The sequence below is a fragment of the Carcharhinus amblyrhynchos genome, chromosome 6 (genome assembly GCF_965287045.1).
Source record: "Carcharhinus amblyrhynchos chromosome 6, sCarAmb.v2.hapA, whole genome shotgun sequence".
NCBI classification, from domain to species: Eukaryota; Metazoa; Chordata; class Chondrichthyes; order Carcharhiniformes; family Carcharhinidae; genus Carcharhinus; species Carcharhinus amblyrhynchos.
The window spans coordinates 25,566,131-25,581,062 of NC_137329.1; the positions used below are offsets into that span (position 1 = coordinate 25,566,131).

The 14,932-nt window shown below is 44.7% G+C and overlaps 1 protein-coding gene across 8 annotated transcripts in view; it reads right to left on the bottom strand.

The window, feature by feature from the left end:
• The window catches only part of LOC145343759 (F-actin-monooxygenase MICAL2-like), a 255,306-nt gene that overhangs the window by 87,725 nt on the left and 152,649 nt on the right, over window positions 1-14,932 (bottom strand). For 6 of the 8 annotated variants that reach the window (XM_080190063.1, XM_080190062.1, XM_080190064.1 and 3 more), the window contains 4 exons: window positions 11,754-11,861; window positions 8,525-8,711; window positions 6,932-7,023; window positions 2,616-2,709 (listed from right to left, as the gene is read on the bottom strand). In XM_080190063.1, coding sequence (XP_080046189.1) covers window positions 2,616-2,709; window positions 6,932-7,023; window positions 8,525-8,711; window positions 11,754-11,861 — 481 coding nt within the window. Of the gene's footprint in view, window positions 1-672; window positions 2,710-6,931; window positions 7,024-8,524; window positions 8,712-11,753; window positions 11,862-14,932 lie in introns of those variants that run through there. The other 2 variants (XM_080190067.1, XM_080190065.1) reach the window with 2 other exon arrangements.

Below are 14,932 nucleotides of genomic sequence, written 5' to 3' on the forward strand. Positions count from 1 at the left end.
ATGTGCGTCTGAAATCCCTTGCCCAGTAATCAGCAGAGTTAACCAGCCTCACTTACAATGAACAACCCAAAGCTTGTACAGTTAACCATCACATGGTGGACTTCCACGCTGTGATGGTGTTGTTCATTAAGTTTAAAGGGTTGCCCAGAAGATTTAAAAAAAATCTGGGGGAAAATATATCTTTAAAAAAAAACTTCTTAGTACTTTTTTTTCTCGAATTCAGAATGCAAGTCTTGGGAAAAGTTTTTTTTTAGACTTTTTTTCAAATTTAGAACATAAACCTTGATAATTTTTTTCATTTTTTTCTCCAGTTTTGTTTTAATCTTGACATTTCTCTTCTAATATAGTGAATTTAAAGTAATATTGCGGTTAAGCACAGCTACAGTTAAAAATATTCAAGTTAAGTCTTGCGTCTAATTAGTGTTTTGCATGCGTCATAAATCACCTGACAGAAAATGGTTGGCACCCTTTGATTTTTCTTTTAAAATTAAAAGTTACTAAAATATATTGAAAAGTCGTGATGGGGACTTGTATTTGACTCTTCCATCACCAGCTAGCTGGGATTTAGCCATTTAGTCCCAAACTCGTCTCTTTGCTTTGCAAATGTCAAGGGGGGGGGGGGGTTGTTTAAGGCCGCATTATTGAACGGCGGAAGGTTAGAAGGGGGGGGGGCAAAGAAAGAAAAAAAGGACCGCCAGACTCGTGCATTGTCCGGTGGCTCAAGGTGCAGTCAAGGCATGCGGGTTTACTGAAACGTTTATCGTCCATAGACATGGCCAAAGATCATTAATGAGAGGCTAATTTTTTACCCAGTACATTGCAGCACGGATGGAGATGCAATAAGTTGCAAGCAATGGGGAAAAGGCAGACAGAGAGAGAAAAAGAAAGGAAGAGAGATTAAACACTAAATACAATCTCAATCATGTCATAGTAAACAGGAGGACACTGATAATAGAACACAACTCTGTCTTACCATCACATATCTTTAAAAAAAACATATCAACTGCAGATCCAGTCAGTGCAAGGCTCAATTTCTGATTGCGACCCGATACCAAAATTTCCAGATACATGTTGATCCTATCCTGATTCCCAAAGGATCCCAACTTCCCATTGCCTACCCTACAGCAACAAGGAGGGAGGGAGGGATTCCAGGTGTCTCAACCTCACACCTCCAAAGGGTCAACTTCACTTGGATTTTTTTTTGGTCTGTTGGCTGGAGAGCTTTTTTTGTTTTATTCGAACAACGTTCCGGCACAAATCAAATACTGATCAAGTGTCCTACTGGCAGACCCTGCGAAAAAACAACTTGTAACAACAATTTAAAACAATTGCACAGATCTCGAGTGTTCGATCAGTTTAAAAGGCACGAGAGAAATGTCCTGAATAGTCGCTTCAAATAAAGCTACAGAGCATTGTTAAAACCATTCACAACAGTGTCACGTTGTTTATCAACACAACGGAGGTCACTCGCTGCATTCACACTGACAACAGTGTGGATTCACTTCACACTGAAGCTGCAGCTGTAACTTTTAAACTAAACTAAAACCCAGAGTCACATTATGGCCTGCAACACTCTAGTCAGTCTAGCTGGAGAGGTGAGAGCCTGTCTGGAGGAGGAGGAGGAGTCTCACTTTGGATTCCAGCCAGGTCCGCCCCCCCGACTCTGGGTTAATCTTACACCAGTTTTAGCAAGAGTGCGAGCAAATATTGCCTCACACCTAGAGTATCCTTGCAATGTAAACGCACAATGATACATCCTGGGAGGCTGAAACCATCAGCAAAATGTCAAGTGCCTGTCTAATGCTCACCCCATTCGAAAACCTTAATCTAATTACACTGGACCTTGTACTAGTTGTATTGACAAATAATCGCCTGATTAAGTAGACCATTATTGTTCGTTAGAGGCACTTCCCACTTCTCTTATTCGTTAAGCTAAACAAATTTATATTTGTTGGATTTTTTTTCTGAAATTGCTTTTCGTGTCATGGAATTTTTTAAAAAAATCCTTCCTTCTTTAAAAACCAGCCCAATATAAAAATGTAAACAAGTTAATGTAGAATTACATCAATTTGAATCTTGTAAAACCTACAGGAGGTTTGGTAACACGATTATCACAAAGATTATTGCTGCAACTGTAAATCAATATTGCAAAGATCCCTGTGTACCCGGTATACTGTTCGATTGCCCAACGCTGTAAGTACAGTGATCTGCTGGCTCTCATTTTAAATAAATAGTTCTCAGTACGATTGTGTTTTGTCACTTTACGTTAACAAGCCCACGCTGTTGTCAGGAAGGGGTTAGGTTAAGGTAAACGGCACTTCAATTCATTTTAAACCCCAGGGTGTTGTGCACCCATTCCGTCAGGTAATCGGGTGACGAGCCTGCTTCTTGGCACATGTGTAGGAGAACCTCGTATTGCACATACAGCAGAGGCACACTCAAACTTAGCAGCTCATACAGGTAGCCGTAATTGTACGCATTCTCCCTCAAGTGGCAGCTGGTGGCATGCAGAACACCATGCATCCAGTTAGACAGGCGCTTGGGGGCGTCAAGCAGCGCCCTTGTGGCCCGCAGTGGCCAGCTGAGGATTCTCCGGGGCAACGAAGTCATGGTACCTGGGGGCTTGTCAGGCGAAGAACTGGTGCTGCAAGTGCTCTCGGCGTTTGTCAAAGCTTCGCCATCCGACTTACTCGAAGGCAGGGACTCGCCCTGAAAAAAACGACACAAAATCAGCAACTCGAGTCTGTATTCAATGGAAGTTTAACAAAAACAGAATCATAAAATCCCTACAGCGCAGAAGGAGGACATTTGGCCCATCGACTCTGCACCGACCACAATTCCACCCAGGCCCTATCCCCATAACCCCACATATTTACCCTGACACCAAGGGGTAATTTATCATGACCAATCCACCTAACCCGCATGTGCACTCACCAGAAACTTAACTGGACTAGCTAAAAAACGTGGCTGTACGGCAGGTTGGAGGCTGAGAATTTGATGGTCTGTATTCACTTCCTGACTCCCCAAAGCCTGTCCAGTATCAAGGAGGCACAAGTCAGGAGCGTGATGGAAAACTTTCCAGTTGCCTGGATGGGTGCAGCTCCAACAACATTCAAGAAGCTCAACACCATCCTGTACAAAGCTCAGTTGGCTCCCTCCCCCCACTACATTAAACACGATGCTTGTTGGGAGAGCCAGGGCAGATGCAGATTAGAGTGGCACAGTGGCACAGTAGTTCCCACTGCTGCCTCACAGTGCGAGGGATCCAGGTTCCATTCTGGCCTTAGGTGACTTGGAGTTTGCATGTTCTCCCTGTGTCAGCATGGGTTTCCTCCCACAGTCCAAAGATGTGCAGGTTAGGTTGATTGACCACCCTTTGTGTCAGGGGATTAGCGAAGTAAATACATGGGGATAGGGCCTGGTTGGGATTGTTGTCAGTGCAGGCTCAATGGACCGAATGGCCTCCTTCTTCACTGCAAGGATTCTATGCTAAGGGCCAAATGGCTTCCTTCTGCACCGTAACAATTCTGTGATTTATTCCTAAATTCTAGGACAGTCCCAGCAGATAGGAATTAGCAAAAGTAACCTCACTATTTCAAGAAAGTGAGGAAACAGGGAACTCTAGGCAAGTTAGCCTGATATCAGTCATTGGGAAAATGATGGAATTTATTATTAAGGAAGTCTTAACAATGCACTTAAAATATCAGAGTACGATCAAACAAAGTCAACATGGTTTTATGAAAAGGGAAATCGTGAGGATGTAAGGGTAGTCAATGGGACATCAGTAGATGTCGTATGTCTGGATTTCCAAAAGGCATTGGATAAGGTACCACACAAAATGTTACTAGATAAACTAAGTGCTCTTGGAACTGGGATAATATATTAATATTGACAGAGGATTTGTTATTGGACAGGAGGCGTAGAATAGGTATAAATGGGATTTCTCAAGTTGGCAAGCAATGAATAGTAGCATGCGGCAAGGAACAGTACTGGGCAATCAATTATTTACAATCTAAATTAATGACTTAAGTGAAGAGGCAGAGAGTAATGGATCTAAGTTCACTGATGATACAAATACAGGTATAAATGTAAACAGTGAGGACAGAGAGGCTGCAAAGAGATGTAGACAGGTTAAATGAGTGTGCAACGAGATGGCACAAAAGGAGTTTGGTGTGGAGAAATGTGAAGTTATTTACTCTTGTCATAAGAGTAGAAAATCTGTGTGCATTTTAAAACACGAGAAATTTGTAAATGCTGATGTTCAGAGAGACTTGGGTGTGCTCATACAAGGAACATAGAGCATTAGCGTGCAGGTACAGAGAGCAATGAGGAAGACAAATGGCATGTTAGCCTTTATTGCAAGTACAGGAATAGAGAAGCCTTGCTACAATTGTAAAAGGGCTTTGTTGACACCACACCTGAAATGTGATTCTCCCAAAAGTGCTGAATTGGTGGGAAAACTGTTCTAAATCCCAACTGTTTACTCAGTTCAGCTTTTCACCCAAATCTCCACTTTCTGTGCACTGCAGAGGTTCCAGTCCTGAATCTCATTAAAAACCCAGAGGGGGTGAGGGTCTATTCATGCCAGAGTTTGACAATTCTGGAACTCTGTGCATGCGCAGTGGTCCCGATCAGTTAGCTCAGTTAATCTCCCCGTTTGCTGGCCAGATCGATCGCTAGCCAGCCCAGGACCCCCACAGTGCTGCCCCTCCAAACTTCCCCTGATCGTGGACCCCGTAACAATTCCCGGCCCCCCCTGCCCCCCACCCTGGAGCCCCCTGATGTCCAGCCATCCCCCCTCGCCCTGGTACACCCCCCCCTCCTCCATCGCTGATCCCCTCCGGGGTCAGAACCCCCCTCAGCCCACCCCAATCGCTGCCCTCCCTCCATCCCAGACCGATCCTGTCTGCAAATTGGCAGCAGCACCCCCCTCCCCCACCGATCACCCCAGGCCCTGCCCACAATAGGCCCCAACCCCTAGGCACTGCCCGATGGGCTGTGCCAAGGTGCCCCCTGGGCATGGGCACTTTGCCCCTTGGGCAGTGTTGGGGGTGCAGGCTGGCAGTGCCAGGGTGTCCATGCCCAGGGGGCACTAAATCCCTTCATTATGGCAGGCTCCCCGAACGTAGGGAGCTAGTGTAAACCCCGCTGGAATGAAGTACTCTTGGCAGGGTGGGGGATTCAATGGGGACCTGAAACTTCCCGATAATGAACTGTTCAACATATTTAAAGTACATTTAAAACAGATCCAAATGGCTTACTTGTCTTTCTGCAGGTTTCCAGCACGGTCTGGCTGGCGACCGTTCGCCGGCTGTGGGAGATGCACGTGCGTTCCTGGCGCATGCACAAATCCCGGTACAAGGCTGGTGACACACATCTCCCACTGCGACCCACCGGTAAAGTTGTGGGTCACGATGGGAGAATTGCAGCCACTGTGTGCAGTTTTGGTCTCCATATTTAAGGAAGAATGTATTTGCACCGGAGGCAATACAGCAAACGGTCACTAGTTTGGTCCCCGAGATGAGAGACCGAGTAAAATGGGTTTATAGTCTCTGGAATTTGGAAGAATGGGAGGTGATCTCGGTGAAGCAGACACGGTTCTGAAGGGGCTTGACACAGGTTGTTACTACCAGCTGGGGAATCTAAAACACAGGGGACACTACTTCAAGATAAGGGGACAGGCATTCGGGACTGACACGAAGATAAATGTCTTCACTCAAAGGGTTGTGAATCTTTGTAATTCTTTGTCCCAGAAGACCGTAGCTACTCCATTACTGAATATATTTAAGGCTGAGATTGACAGATTTTTGATCTGTCAGGGAATCAAGGAGTGGGCCAAGAGTGAAATTGAACAGTAAGATTAGCCATGACCTGACTGAATGGCAGAGCAGGCTCAATGGGCTATATGGTCTATCCCTGCTCCTATCTCCTGTATTCTCCATCCACCACTAACGAACAATGGCAGCAATCTGTATCATCTACAAGTTGCTCTGCAACAACTCGTCACGATTTCTTCAACAGCACCTTCTAATCCCACAGCCTTCTCCACCTTATTTATTATTCATTAATTTGTGGGACATGGGTGTCACTGGCTGGCCAGCATTTATTGCCCATCCTTAGGTGCCCAAGGACAGTTGAGAATCAACTATATTGCTGTGGCTCTGGAGTCATATATAGTCCAGGCTGGGGAAAGATGGCAGATTTCCTTCCCTAAAGGACACTAGTGAACCAAATGGGCTTTTCCGACAATCGACAATGATTTCATGGTCACCAGTAGATTCTTAATCCCAGATATTTTTTATTGAATTCAAATTCCACCAGCTGCAGTGGCGGATTTGAACCCGGGTCCCCAGAACATTAGCTGAGTTCCTGGATTAATAGTTTAGCAATAATTCCACTAGGCCATCACCTCCCCATTAGAAGAGCAAGGGCAGTAGTCACAAGCTCCTCTCTAAGACTTAAACCACCCTGGCTTGGAATAGATCAGATAGAAGCTGGGAGGCTGTTTCCACTGGTGGGCAAAACTAGAACTAGGAGGCATAGCCTCAAAATAAGAGGGAGCAGATTTAGGACTGAGTTGAGGAAGAACTTTTCACCCAAAAGGTTGTGTATCTGTGGAATTGGCAAAGATGGAATTTTGAACAGGAAAGGAATTAAAGGTCATGCTGAACACGTAGGTAAGTGGAGCTGAATCCACGAAAAGATCAGCCATGATCTTATTGAATGGCAGAGCAGGCTCAAGGGGCCAGATACCCTACTCCTACTCCTAGTTCTTGTGTTCTTAGATTATTAGCTTCAAGGGTTTCCACAAACCCAAGCTTCAGATAATGCTTATTTGGGAAAGGAACATGGTAGACATTGCACTCAGTGGCATTATATTCTCTATTTATGAGATTCTTATGATACAAAGAGCTGGTGAGAAGGTCCCTACCGTTCTGTGCGATATTGTCGGATGATTCCTCCTCTTCCTTGCCTTGTTATTCAATTTACAGTAAGTAAAGTGAGGTTTGCAGTAAAACTTTCCTAAGTGAGCAAAAGGTCAGGTTAAGTCACATTAAAACAGCAAACCAAAGAGTAAAGATTGCAGCGTAGGCCACTGGAGCTTCTTGTTAGCGCAGTGACGGAATCACAGCACGACCACAGAAAGACTCTAAAAGATATTCAGGCCAAACCTAATAGATCTCTCTAAAGGACAATACATATTTTGGTTTGAAAGGAGAAACTGATTTTCCTTTCGTGTATGAATCTTGTTTTCCCAAAATTTAGTCCTTGGGGCACGCTCCATGATTCGATTCACATCAAACCCCTTGATTATACTCACCAAGCACAAATTTTTGCATCTCAATGTTGAAAGCTCAAAGTGACCCCTTGTGCAGAACTTTTGTGAAGAGTATTGAGAATTTCTGCTAATGACCTGGGCTCCTGTACACAGAGCACGTCTTCAAGGTTTGTAGAAGACATGAAACTCAAATGCAATAAACGGCTTGGAGGCTAGTAACAAACTTGAGGAGGACACAGACAGGCTGGTGAAATGGACAGACACACAGCAGATGAAACTTCACAGTGTGAAATCAGGTATTTTGGTAGGAAGAATGAGGAGAGGCAATGTAAATGGTCCAATGTTAAAGAGGGTACAGGAACAGAGAGAAGAACATAAACCATTAAAGTTGATAGAACTGGTTGAGAAGGCTGTTAAAAAACATAAAGGTAGGAACTCCACCCTACCCCTTCCCACAGCACATTGGAGGCCAATCAGCCCCTCATGCATGACAAGGTCTTTGAAGGAGCCATCCAATTCATCCCACTGATCAGTATGTTCCCCATAATGCTGTAATCTGTCCTCTTCGATTCTACTTGGCAAAGTGAGAAATTCCTCTCTGACCCCGTCAGACAATTGGAACCTGACTCCGCGAACACTATTTATTTTTCCGGGTACCTCCCTCTTCCACAGAGTAATATTCACTACAGCCAGAAACAGGGTCGGATTTCTCCCTCTCTCGAAAAGGGTAACAAGGAACATTATCTTCACGGATCAGAGTAGATAAGAAACATAGGAACAGGAGGAAGCCTGTTCCACCATTCAACTGCTGAGCTGTATCTCAGCTCCATTTATCTGTCACGGCTCTCCACCTCTTAACTGCTGTACCCAGAAAAAACCTATTAATCTCCAATGTGCAATTTTTATTTCATCCTCACCCCCACAACCTCAGCAGTTTTTGTGGGTGGGAGGGGGTAAGAGTTCCAGATTTTCACTGTGTGAAGAAGTACCTCCTGATCTTATCCCTACCCGGCCTAGTTCCAATTTTAAGATTTGCCCTTTTGTTTGGACTCTGCGCACAAGGAGAAATATTTTCACTCTTTATCTACTCTACCAAATCCATTAAAAAAAAACTACCTGCCTTAATTAGATAGCCTCCTAATCATCCCACACTTAAGGTAAAACAAGCCTTGTCTATGCAACGTTAGTTTACAAGTGGCTGGTGGAGGGGTTGAAGGTGGAAGGGGGAGAGGAAATGACGATTACCTTCCTCTACACTGAAAGCATAGGCTCCGAGCCGCAGCGTGGTGGAACAGAAGTCACACCTGAAGCATTCTCGGTGGAAGAATTTACCATCCGCACTCAATCGCTCCATGACGTAAACTCGCTTTTTACAGAAGTAGCAGATATCACTGCCCCCAAGATTCTGGGGGAACTCCTTCCGCAGAGACCCCTGTAGGGTGAGAAAGATCCAAGTGAGTTACAAACGGTGCATTAGCTTCACGTTTCTACCCCATCCCGACCAATTTTCTTCCCTTTCTTCCCCTCAGCTCCATTGCTTGGCCAGGCTGTCAGTGACAATCTTACCAAGGGTACTTGTTCCTTAATGGTGAGTGGGCACCAACTGATACCTTATCAAATACCCATGTGTTTCCCACAAGCTGCGACTGGGAATATTTGGCTGAAGTTGCATCAGATCAGAGATTCGCCATATTATCGCAGGATATGCAGAGTGTCCGGTCAACGGCAAACCCATCAGCTAACTTTTGCACAGCAAGATCCCAAAATAGCAGTGAGATGAATGATCAGTTAATCTGTATTATAGTTGATGATTTTGATTGAGGGTGGGATGTTCGCCAGGACACCAGGCAAATTTCTTGCTGTTATTTGGAAAATGCCACAAGGTCATTTTCATTCAACAACAACAGTATTTATATGTACACATGTATAGAACACACTAAGATATTTCACAGGGGCATTATAAAACAACGTATGACACCATATAAGGACTTAAAGGACAGAAGCGAGGTAGAGAGATGTAGGGAGGGAGTTTTGGTCCTAGGCAGCTGAAGGTGTGGCCACTCTCGGTGGCGAGATTAAAATTGGTGATATAGGAGGGGGCAGAATTGGAGGAGTGCAGAGATTTCAGTGGGTTGTCAGGTAGAAGAAGATTACAGGGCTAGGGAGGGTTAAGGATATGGAGGGAATTGAAAACAAAATGTTAAAATCAAGACATTGTTTGACCAAGAAACAATTTATGTCAGCGAGCACAGGCATAATACAGGGATGGCATTTGGCGCAAGTTAAGGGAGTTTTGGTTGTTGTTAAGTTTACAGAGGGTAGAATGTGGGTGTGGGCAATAGTCAAGTTTAGAGGTAACAAGAACACGAGCTAGAGTGATGTATAGAGATGGAAACAGGCGGCCTTAGTGATGGCTTGAATACAAAGTCCATCTCAACAGTTATTTGGGCCGGGATTTCCTGGTGCCTTCCATGATGGACAACATTGGGAGTGAGATGAAGAGACAGCCAGAAGTCTATTAACTTTTGGCAGGAATTTTGGGCAGGACCCGGCCTTAGTTTCACTCCCAGTCCCTTCCAACTCTGCACCAGGATCCCCAAATCCTGTCCCATCTCCTAAGCTGACAGTTTTGTTGCCTGTGGGAAGATGGGATGGGTAGATGGGTTCATAGTTTAAGGTTTCAACTGAAAGTCAGCATCTCCAAAAGTGTAGCACTCACTTGATACTACACTGGAAATGGCAGCCAAGATTATGGGTTCACGTTCTTGGAGTGTGTCCTGGAACCACAAACCTCTACCTCAAATAAATGCAACTCTGAGTTAAGACTAACATTTCTGGGTACAAACTATTGTTGAAGCTGACAATCTATCATCCATTCATTAAAAGTGCCACTCTCCATTAACTTAATAGTTCATTGTTTAAGAATCAATGTTTCTTGAGGTAAATTTGGTTAAGGTCAGTACAATACCATCACTGGGAATAATTTATATCATCAGACTAAAATCAGAGTAAGTTATGCCATTTGGTATAATCATATAAAGCAGTAATCTTATTGCAAAAGCATATTTCGAAATTAGCAATCTTCAGTATTAACATTGCACAATCCTTTCTTGATCTGTCAAATAGATCAGAAGTTATCCTTTACTCTGACCACAATTTCACATAATATAAACGGTTAGTTAGCAATAATAAGAACATAGGACTGGAAATACTCAGCAAATCTGACAGCATCTGTAAAGAAGGAGAGTTAATGTTTTGAGTCCAATTCAGTGCAGCTTGATGGGCTGAATGGTCTCCTTCTGCATTGCAGGGATTCTGTGACTCTTCAAAACTGAAGGAAAGTAGAATTGTGATGGGTTTTATGTTCTGAAGAGGGGTGATGGGGAAAGGGAAGGAGAACAAAAGAGAAAGCCTGAAATACGATAGAGGGCGGGAGTGATTAAATGACAAAGATGGAACAGAAGGCAAAGGGAAGGGGAATAGTTGTGGCTTAGAATCAAAGCATTGATGCAGCGAGAGTGTGAAAGACATAATAATGAACCGCTCTGTCTGAAAGCAAAAATACATGAAAAACAAGATCATCACATGGCAAAACAAAACAGAATTAAAATGAGAGGCAGAGTTCATGAAACTGTTGAATTCAGTGTTGAATCCAGACTGTAAAACACTGGATCGGAATGTGAGATGCTGTTCCTCGAGCTTGTGTTGAGCTTCACTGGAACACTGCAGCAGGATGAGGACAGAAATGTGAGTGTATCAACAAGGTCATGAGTTAAAAAGGAAAGTGACAGGAGGCTCGGGGTCATTATGTAGACTGAGTGGAGGTGTTCAACTCAACCCAACCTGCCAAGCTTTTGTTAGCATGTCATTATAATTCATCACCTTACTTTCACACTCACTGCTCCCTATTGTAGCGAAAGTCAAGGAACAGAATCTCACATTCTGATTCAGCATTTTACAGTCTAATATTGAATTCAGGCCATGAACTCTGCCTCTCATTTTAATTCTGTTTTTTTCTGCCATGCAATGACCTTGTTTTTCATGTATTTTTGCTTTTAGACAGAGCTGTTCATAATTCTGCCTTTTACACCCTATCTGGACAAATTCTTTGATTCTGAGCGACAACTTTTACCATTCCCTTTGCCTTCTATTCTAACTTTGTCATTTAATCTTTCCTACCCTCTATCCTATTCCAGGCTTTTCCACTGTACTTTCTGCCTCCCTCCCTCCACCCACCCCCACTCTCACTTTCAATAGGATTAAACCCATCAGATTTCTACTTTCCTTCAGTTCTGAAAAAGTTATATTTGGCTTGAAACTTCATCCCTCTTCCTCTCTTCACAGATGCTGCCGGACCAGCAGAGCATCTTCAGCACGCTCAGATGTTTATTTCAGATTTCCAGCATCCTCAGTATTTTGCTTTTATTTTATAGGTCAGTTAGCCGTGTCCAACTTCACCTAGTTCAGAGCTTACCAAGTCAGCCGACATTACCGCTGCTTTGGGCCTGTGATCGGTCTGGTAAAGCGTGACCAGAATTTCTGCCATTGCTCCAATTACAGATGATACTTTCCCCACTGTCATCTAACCGTCACAGCGACAGAGAAAGGGAAAGTGAGAGAGAAGAGAGAGACAGATCAGGGGAAGGAAGATAAGAAAGTATAGTTTGTTTGAAGATCGAGTGAAGTCAGAGAAGGTGTCCGCTAATCATGTCCAGATTTTACAGCTGTGATCCAACTTTATTTCTTAACGCAAAGCAAAAAATGGAAAGTGCAGAATTGGACAGTTACAGCTCAGCAAAAGGCAAAGCATGCAATTGGACACGCAAGGAAAACAAGCGCTAAACTTATCGTTTCTTTGGCTTTTTCACCACTTTCCACCTAATCCTCATCTAAAGACGTTGTCTCATTCATGGGACACAAGGTCTTAACTAGATGCAATACCTCCATGGTCGTTGGTACAGTAGGCTGTCATGCATTCTTCAAAAGAATGCAGAGATAGCATCTTGTAAAATGCAAATGTCTTCATAGTTAAAACTTAGTTCATGTGATCGCCTGGAAATTTCAATGGCCTGCAGAGATTGGAGACGAACCTGACAGAGTTTGTTGCCCCTGGGACTTTAGTAGGACCTCTTGACAGGGAGGCTTCAGCCATGTCAGAATCCCAGCGGCATGCCAAATGAGGTTCCAACCTGTCACCATTGACCCGGCCCTGAGCAAGTACCTGCCCAAATTGGGTAGGAACCTGACAATTATGCAAAACACCTTGTTTAAATGTAATTAACCAGCTTGAAGCCTGACTCAAAACCCTCCTGCTCTACCCTGGCCCCCACCCCACCTTCCTGCTATCGGCACCCTTCGCCTCCCTAGCGGAAACTGCACCAGGCAGGCTTTGGTGATGGCCCTGACACTCATGGACTTGGCACAGTGGACCCTGAAGGGTGTCAAGGAGGTAAGTGCCATGTCCATTTGCCCCTCTGCTGCTGCCAGGCTGAAGAGGGAGGATCCCCCCCAAGGTGTTTGGGGACGGGCAAGGGGTTGACCTCAGGAGTCTCCCCTGGGATGGGGGCCTCATGACTGGACTGCCCCTTCTAGCCCCTGGAAATTGTTCTCCAGAGCATTGAACCTGGTGACTGTGGCTGTGGTGAGTGACTGATTTAAAGTAAAAACCGCTTTTTGTCTGTACTTCCGGTTCTCGGGGCTTGTTAGAGCGTAGTTTACTTCCGTACCGGAAGTTAGGCCAGGGGATTGTCGTTAAGGGGGAGCGGGATGGAGGGGCTGGGTTACGAGGAAAGGTTGGAGAAACTGGGACTGTTCTCCTTGGAAAGACGGAGATTGAGGGGGGACATGATAGAGGTATATAAGATACTGAAGGGAATAGACAGAGTCAATAGTGAGAGACTGCTCCCTAGATTGGTTACAAATACAAGAGGACATGATTTAAGGGTGAGGGGGGAGAGGTATAATTTGGATATGAGAGGAAGGTTCTTTACGCAGAGAGTTGTGGGGGTATGGAATGCGCTACCGAGTAGGGTGGTGGAGGCGGGAACGTTGGACTTGTTTAAGGTTCAGTTAGATAGGCACATGAGTGAAACGAGGATGGAGGGTTATGGTAGGGGTTATTAAATAAGGGTTAGAACCTCGGGAGACACCGGAAAGGCAGGCTTGTGATTAACGTTTTTGTCTTTTTATTCCGCAGGTGGAGGTCCACCTCGTTGTCAAACGAGGGGCATGCACACGGTGGGTCGTGCGTGGGCTGCTCTTGGAGGTTCCGGGAGTGGCCTAGTACTTCGTGTCGGTGTGTGTGCTTGATCCTGAACCGGTAGATGGGCGCCGCAACAGCTCGGTGACTAGCACTGCTAGCTGTGCAGATACATGGATTTGGGCCTGTGTCTGTGGGAGTTTGTGCATTCTCCCTGTGGTTGCGTGGGTTTCCTCCGGGCGCTCCGGTTTCCTCCCACACCCCAAAGATGTGCTCTTAGGCTGATTGGTTTTACCAAATTGACACTATTCTCCCCTGAATCTGGCTAAGTCAGGGGTTCTATTTGTAGATACGCAGGGTAGAATAGGTGTAGGGTGATGCGGCGGCGCGGGCTTGTTGGGCCGAAGGGCCTGTTTCCCGTGCTGGGTTGTTCTTTGTTCTTTGAAACCTGAAGATCACACTTGGCATGGTGATTTCAGGCTGCTCTCTGATCAAAATCTTTGTCTGTGTACTGTGAAAGCTTTGAAGTGGCCTGCTCAATGTAATCTCCATGCTCCCTGGACACTTGGAAGGCTTCCAAATCACAGCAGCACTCCATTCTGCAGAAGGAATTCCCCATTCTCTCTCAAATAAGCTACAGGTGTCAAAGACACCTTTGAAGTCCTGACTCAGAAAAGAAATAACTTTCACGGGGGGGTGGGTGGGAGAGGTTCCCTTCCCCTCGTCTGCTCACTCAGCCCCATCCTTCTAACATCGCATATTTTCCCACGTCTCCGAGCCTCTCTAGCAAGCTAAATCCATCGTCAACCTTTGAGGTCTTTTGAAATCCATTGACAACCTTTCAAAATATTTGCTTTCATTCAGTTTTTATGGTCTCCTGCCTTTAACTAGCCTTTGATTGATAGCTTAATGGTTTTTACACAGCATGCTTGAGGTTTGTTTATTTAGATTTCATTTCACAATTGAATGATTCTGACGCGCCCTCCCCCAGCTCCACTGTTCTTAACCATAATGTTAACAAACATCTTTGTTCTTCTTGACAGCTGCAGGTAACCTCAAAGCAGCTTAGTGTTTTTATCTCTTTTTTTTCCCCTATAAATATTGCAGTTAGGAAAGAGGCTTTGAGGTTGACTGCAACCGTTAAGCAGAACTAGGATGTTTGTAAAGGTTAGGAACAATGGAATGGGGGTGGGGAAGAAGGTGCTTCAGATGCGTTCAACTGTGAAGGGAAAGCTAAATATACAAACAAACCTTAAGCATGCTGTGTAAAAACAATTAAGCTGCCACTCAAAGGCTGGTTAAAGATACTGGACTGTGGAACTGAATGAAAACAAAGGTTTTCAAATGTTGGCAATGAATTTCAAAGGTTGGCAATGGAATTCAGCTTCTAGGAAGACTCAGAGACCTGAAAAAATGTAGTGTTAAAAGAATTGGGCTGAGTGAGCGGCTGCGGG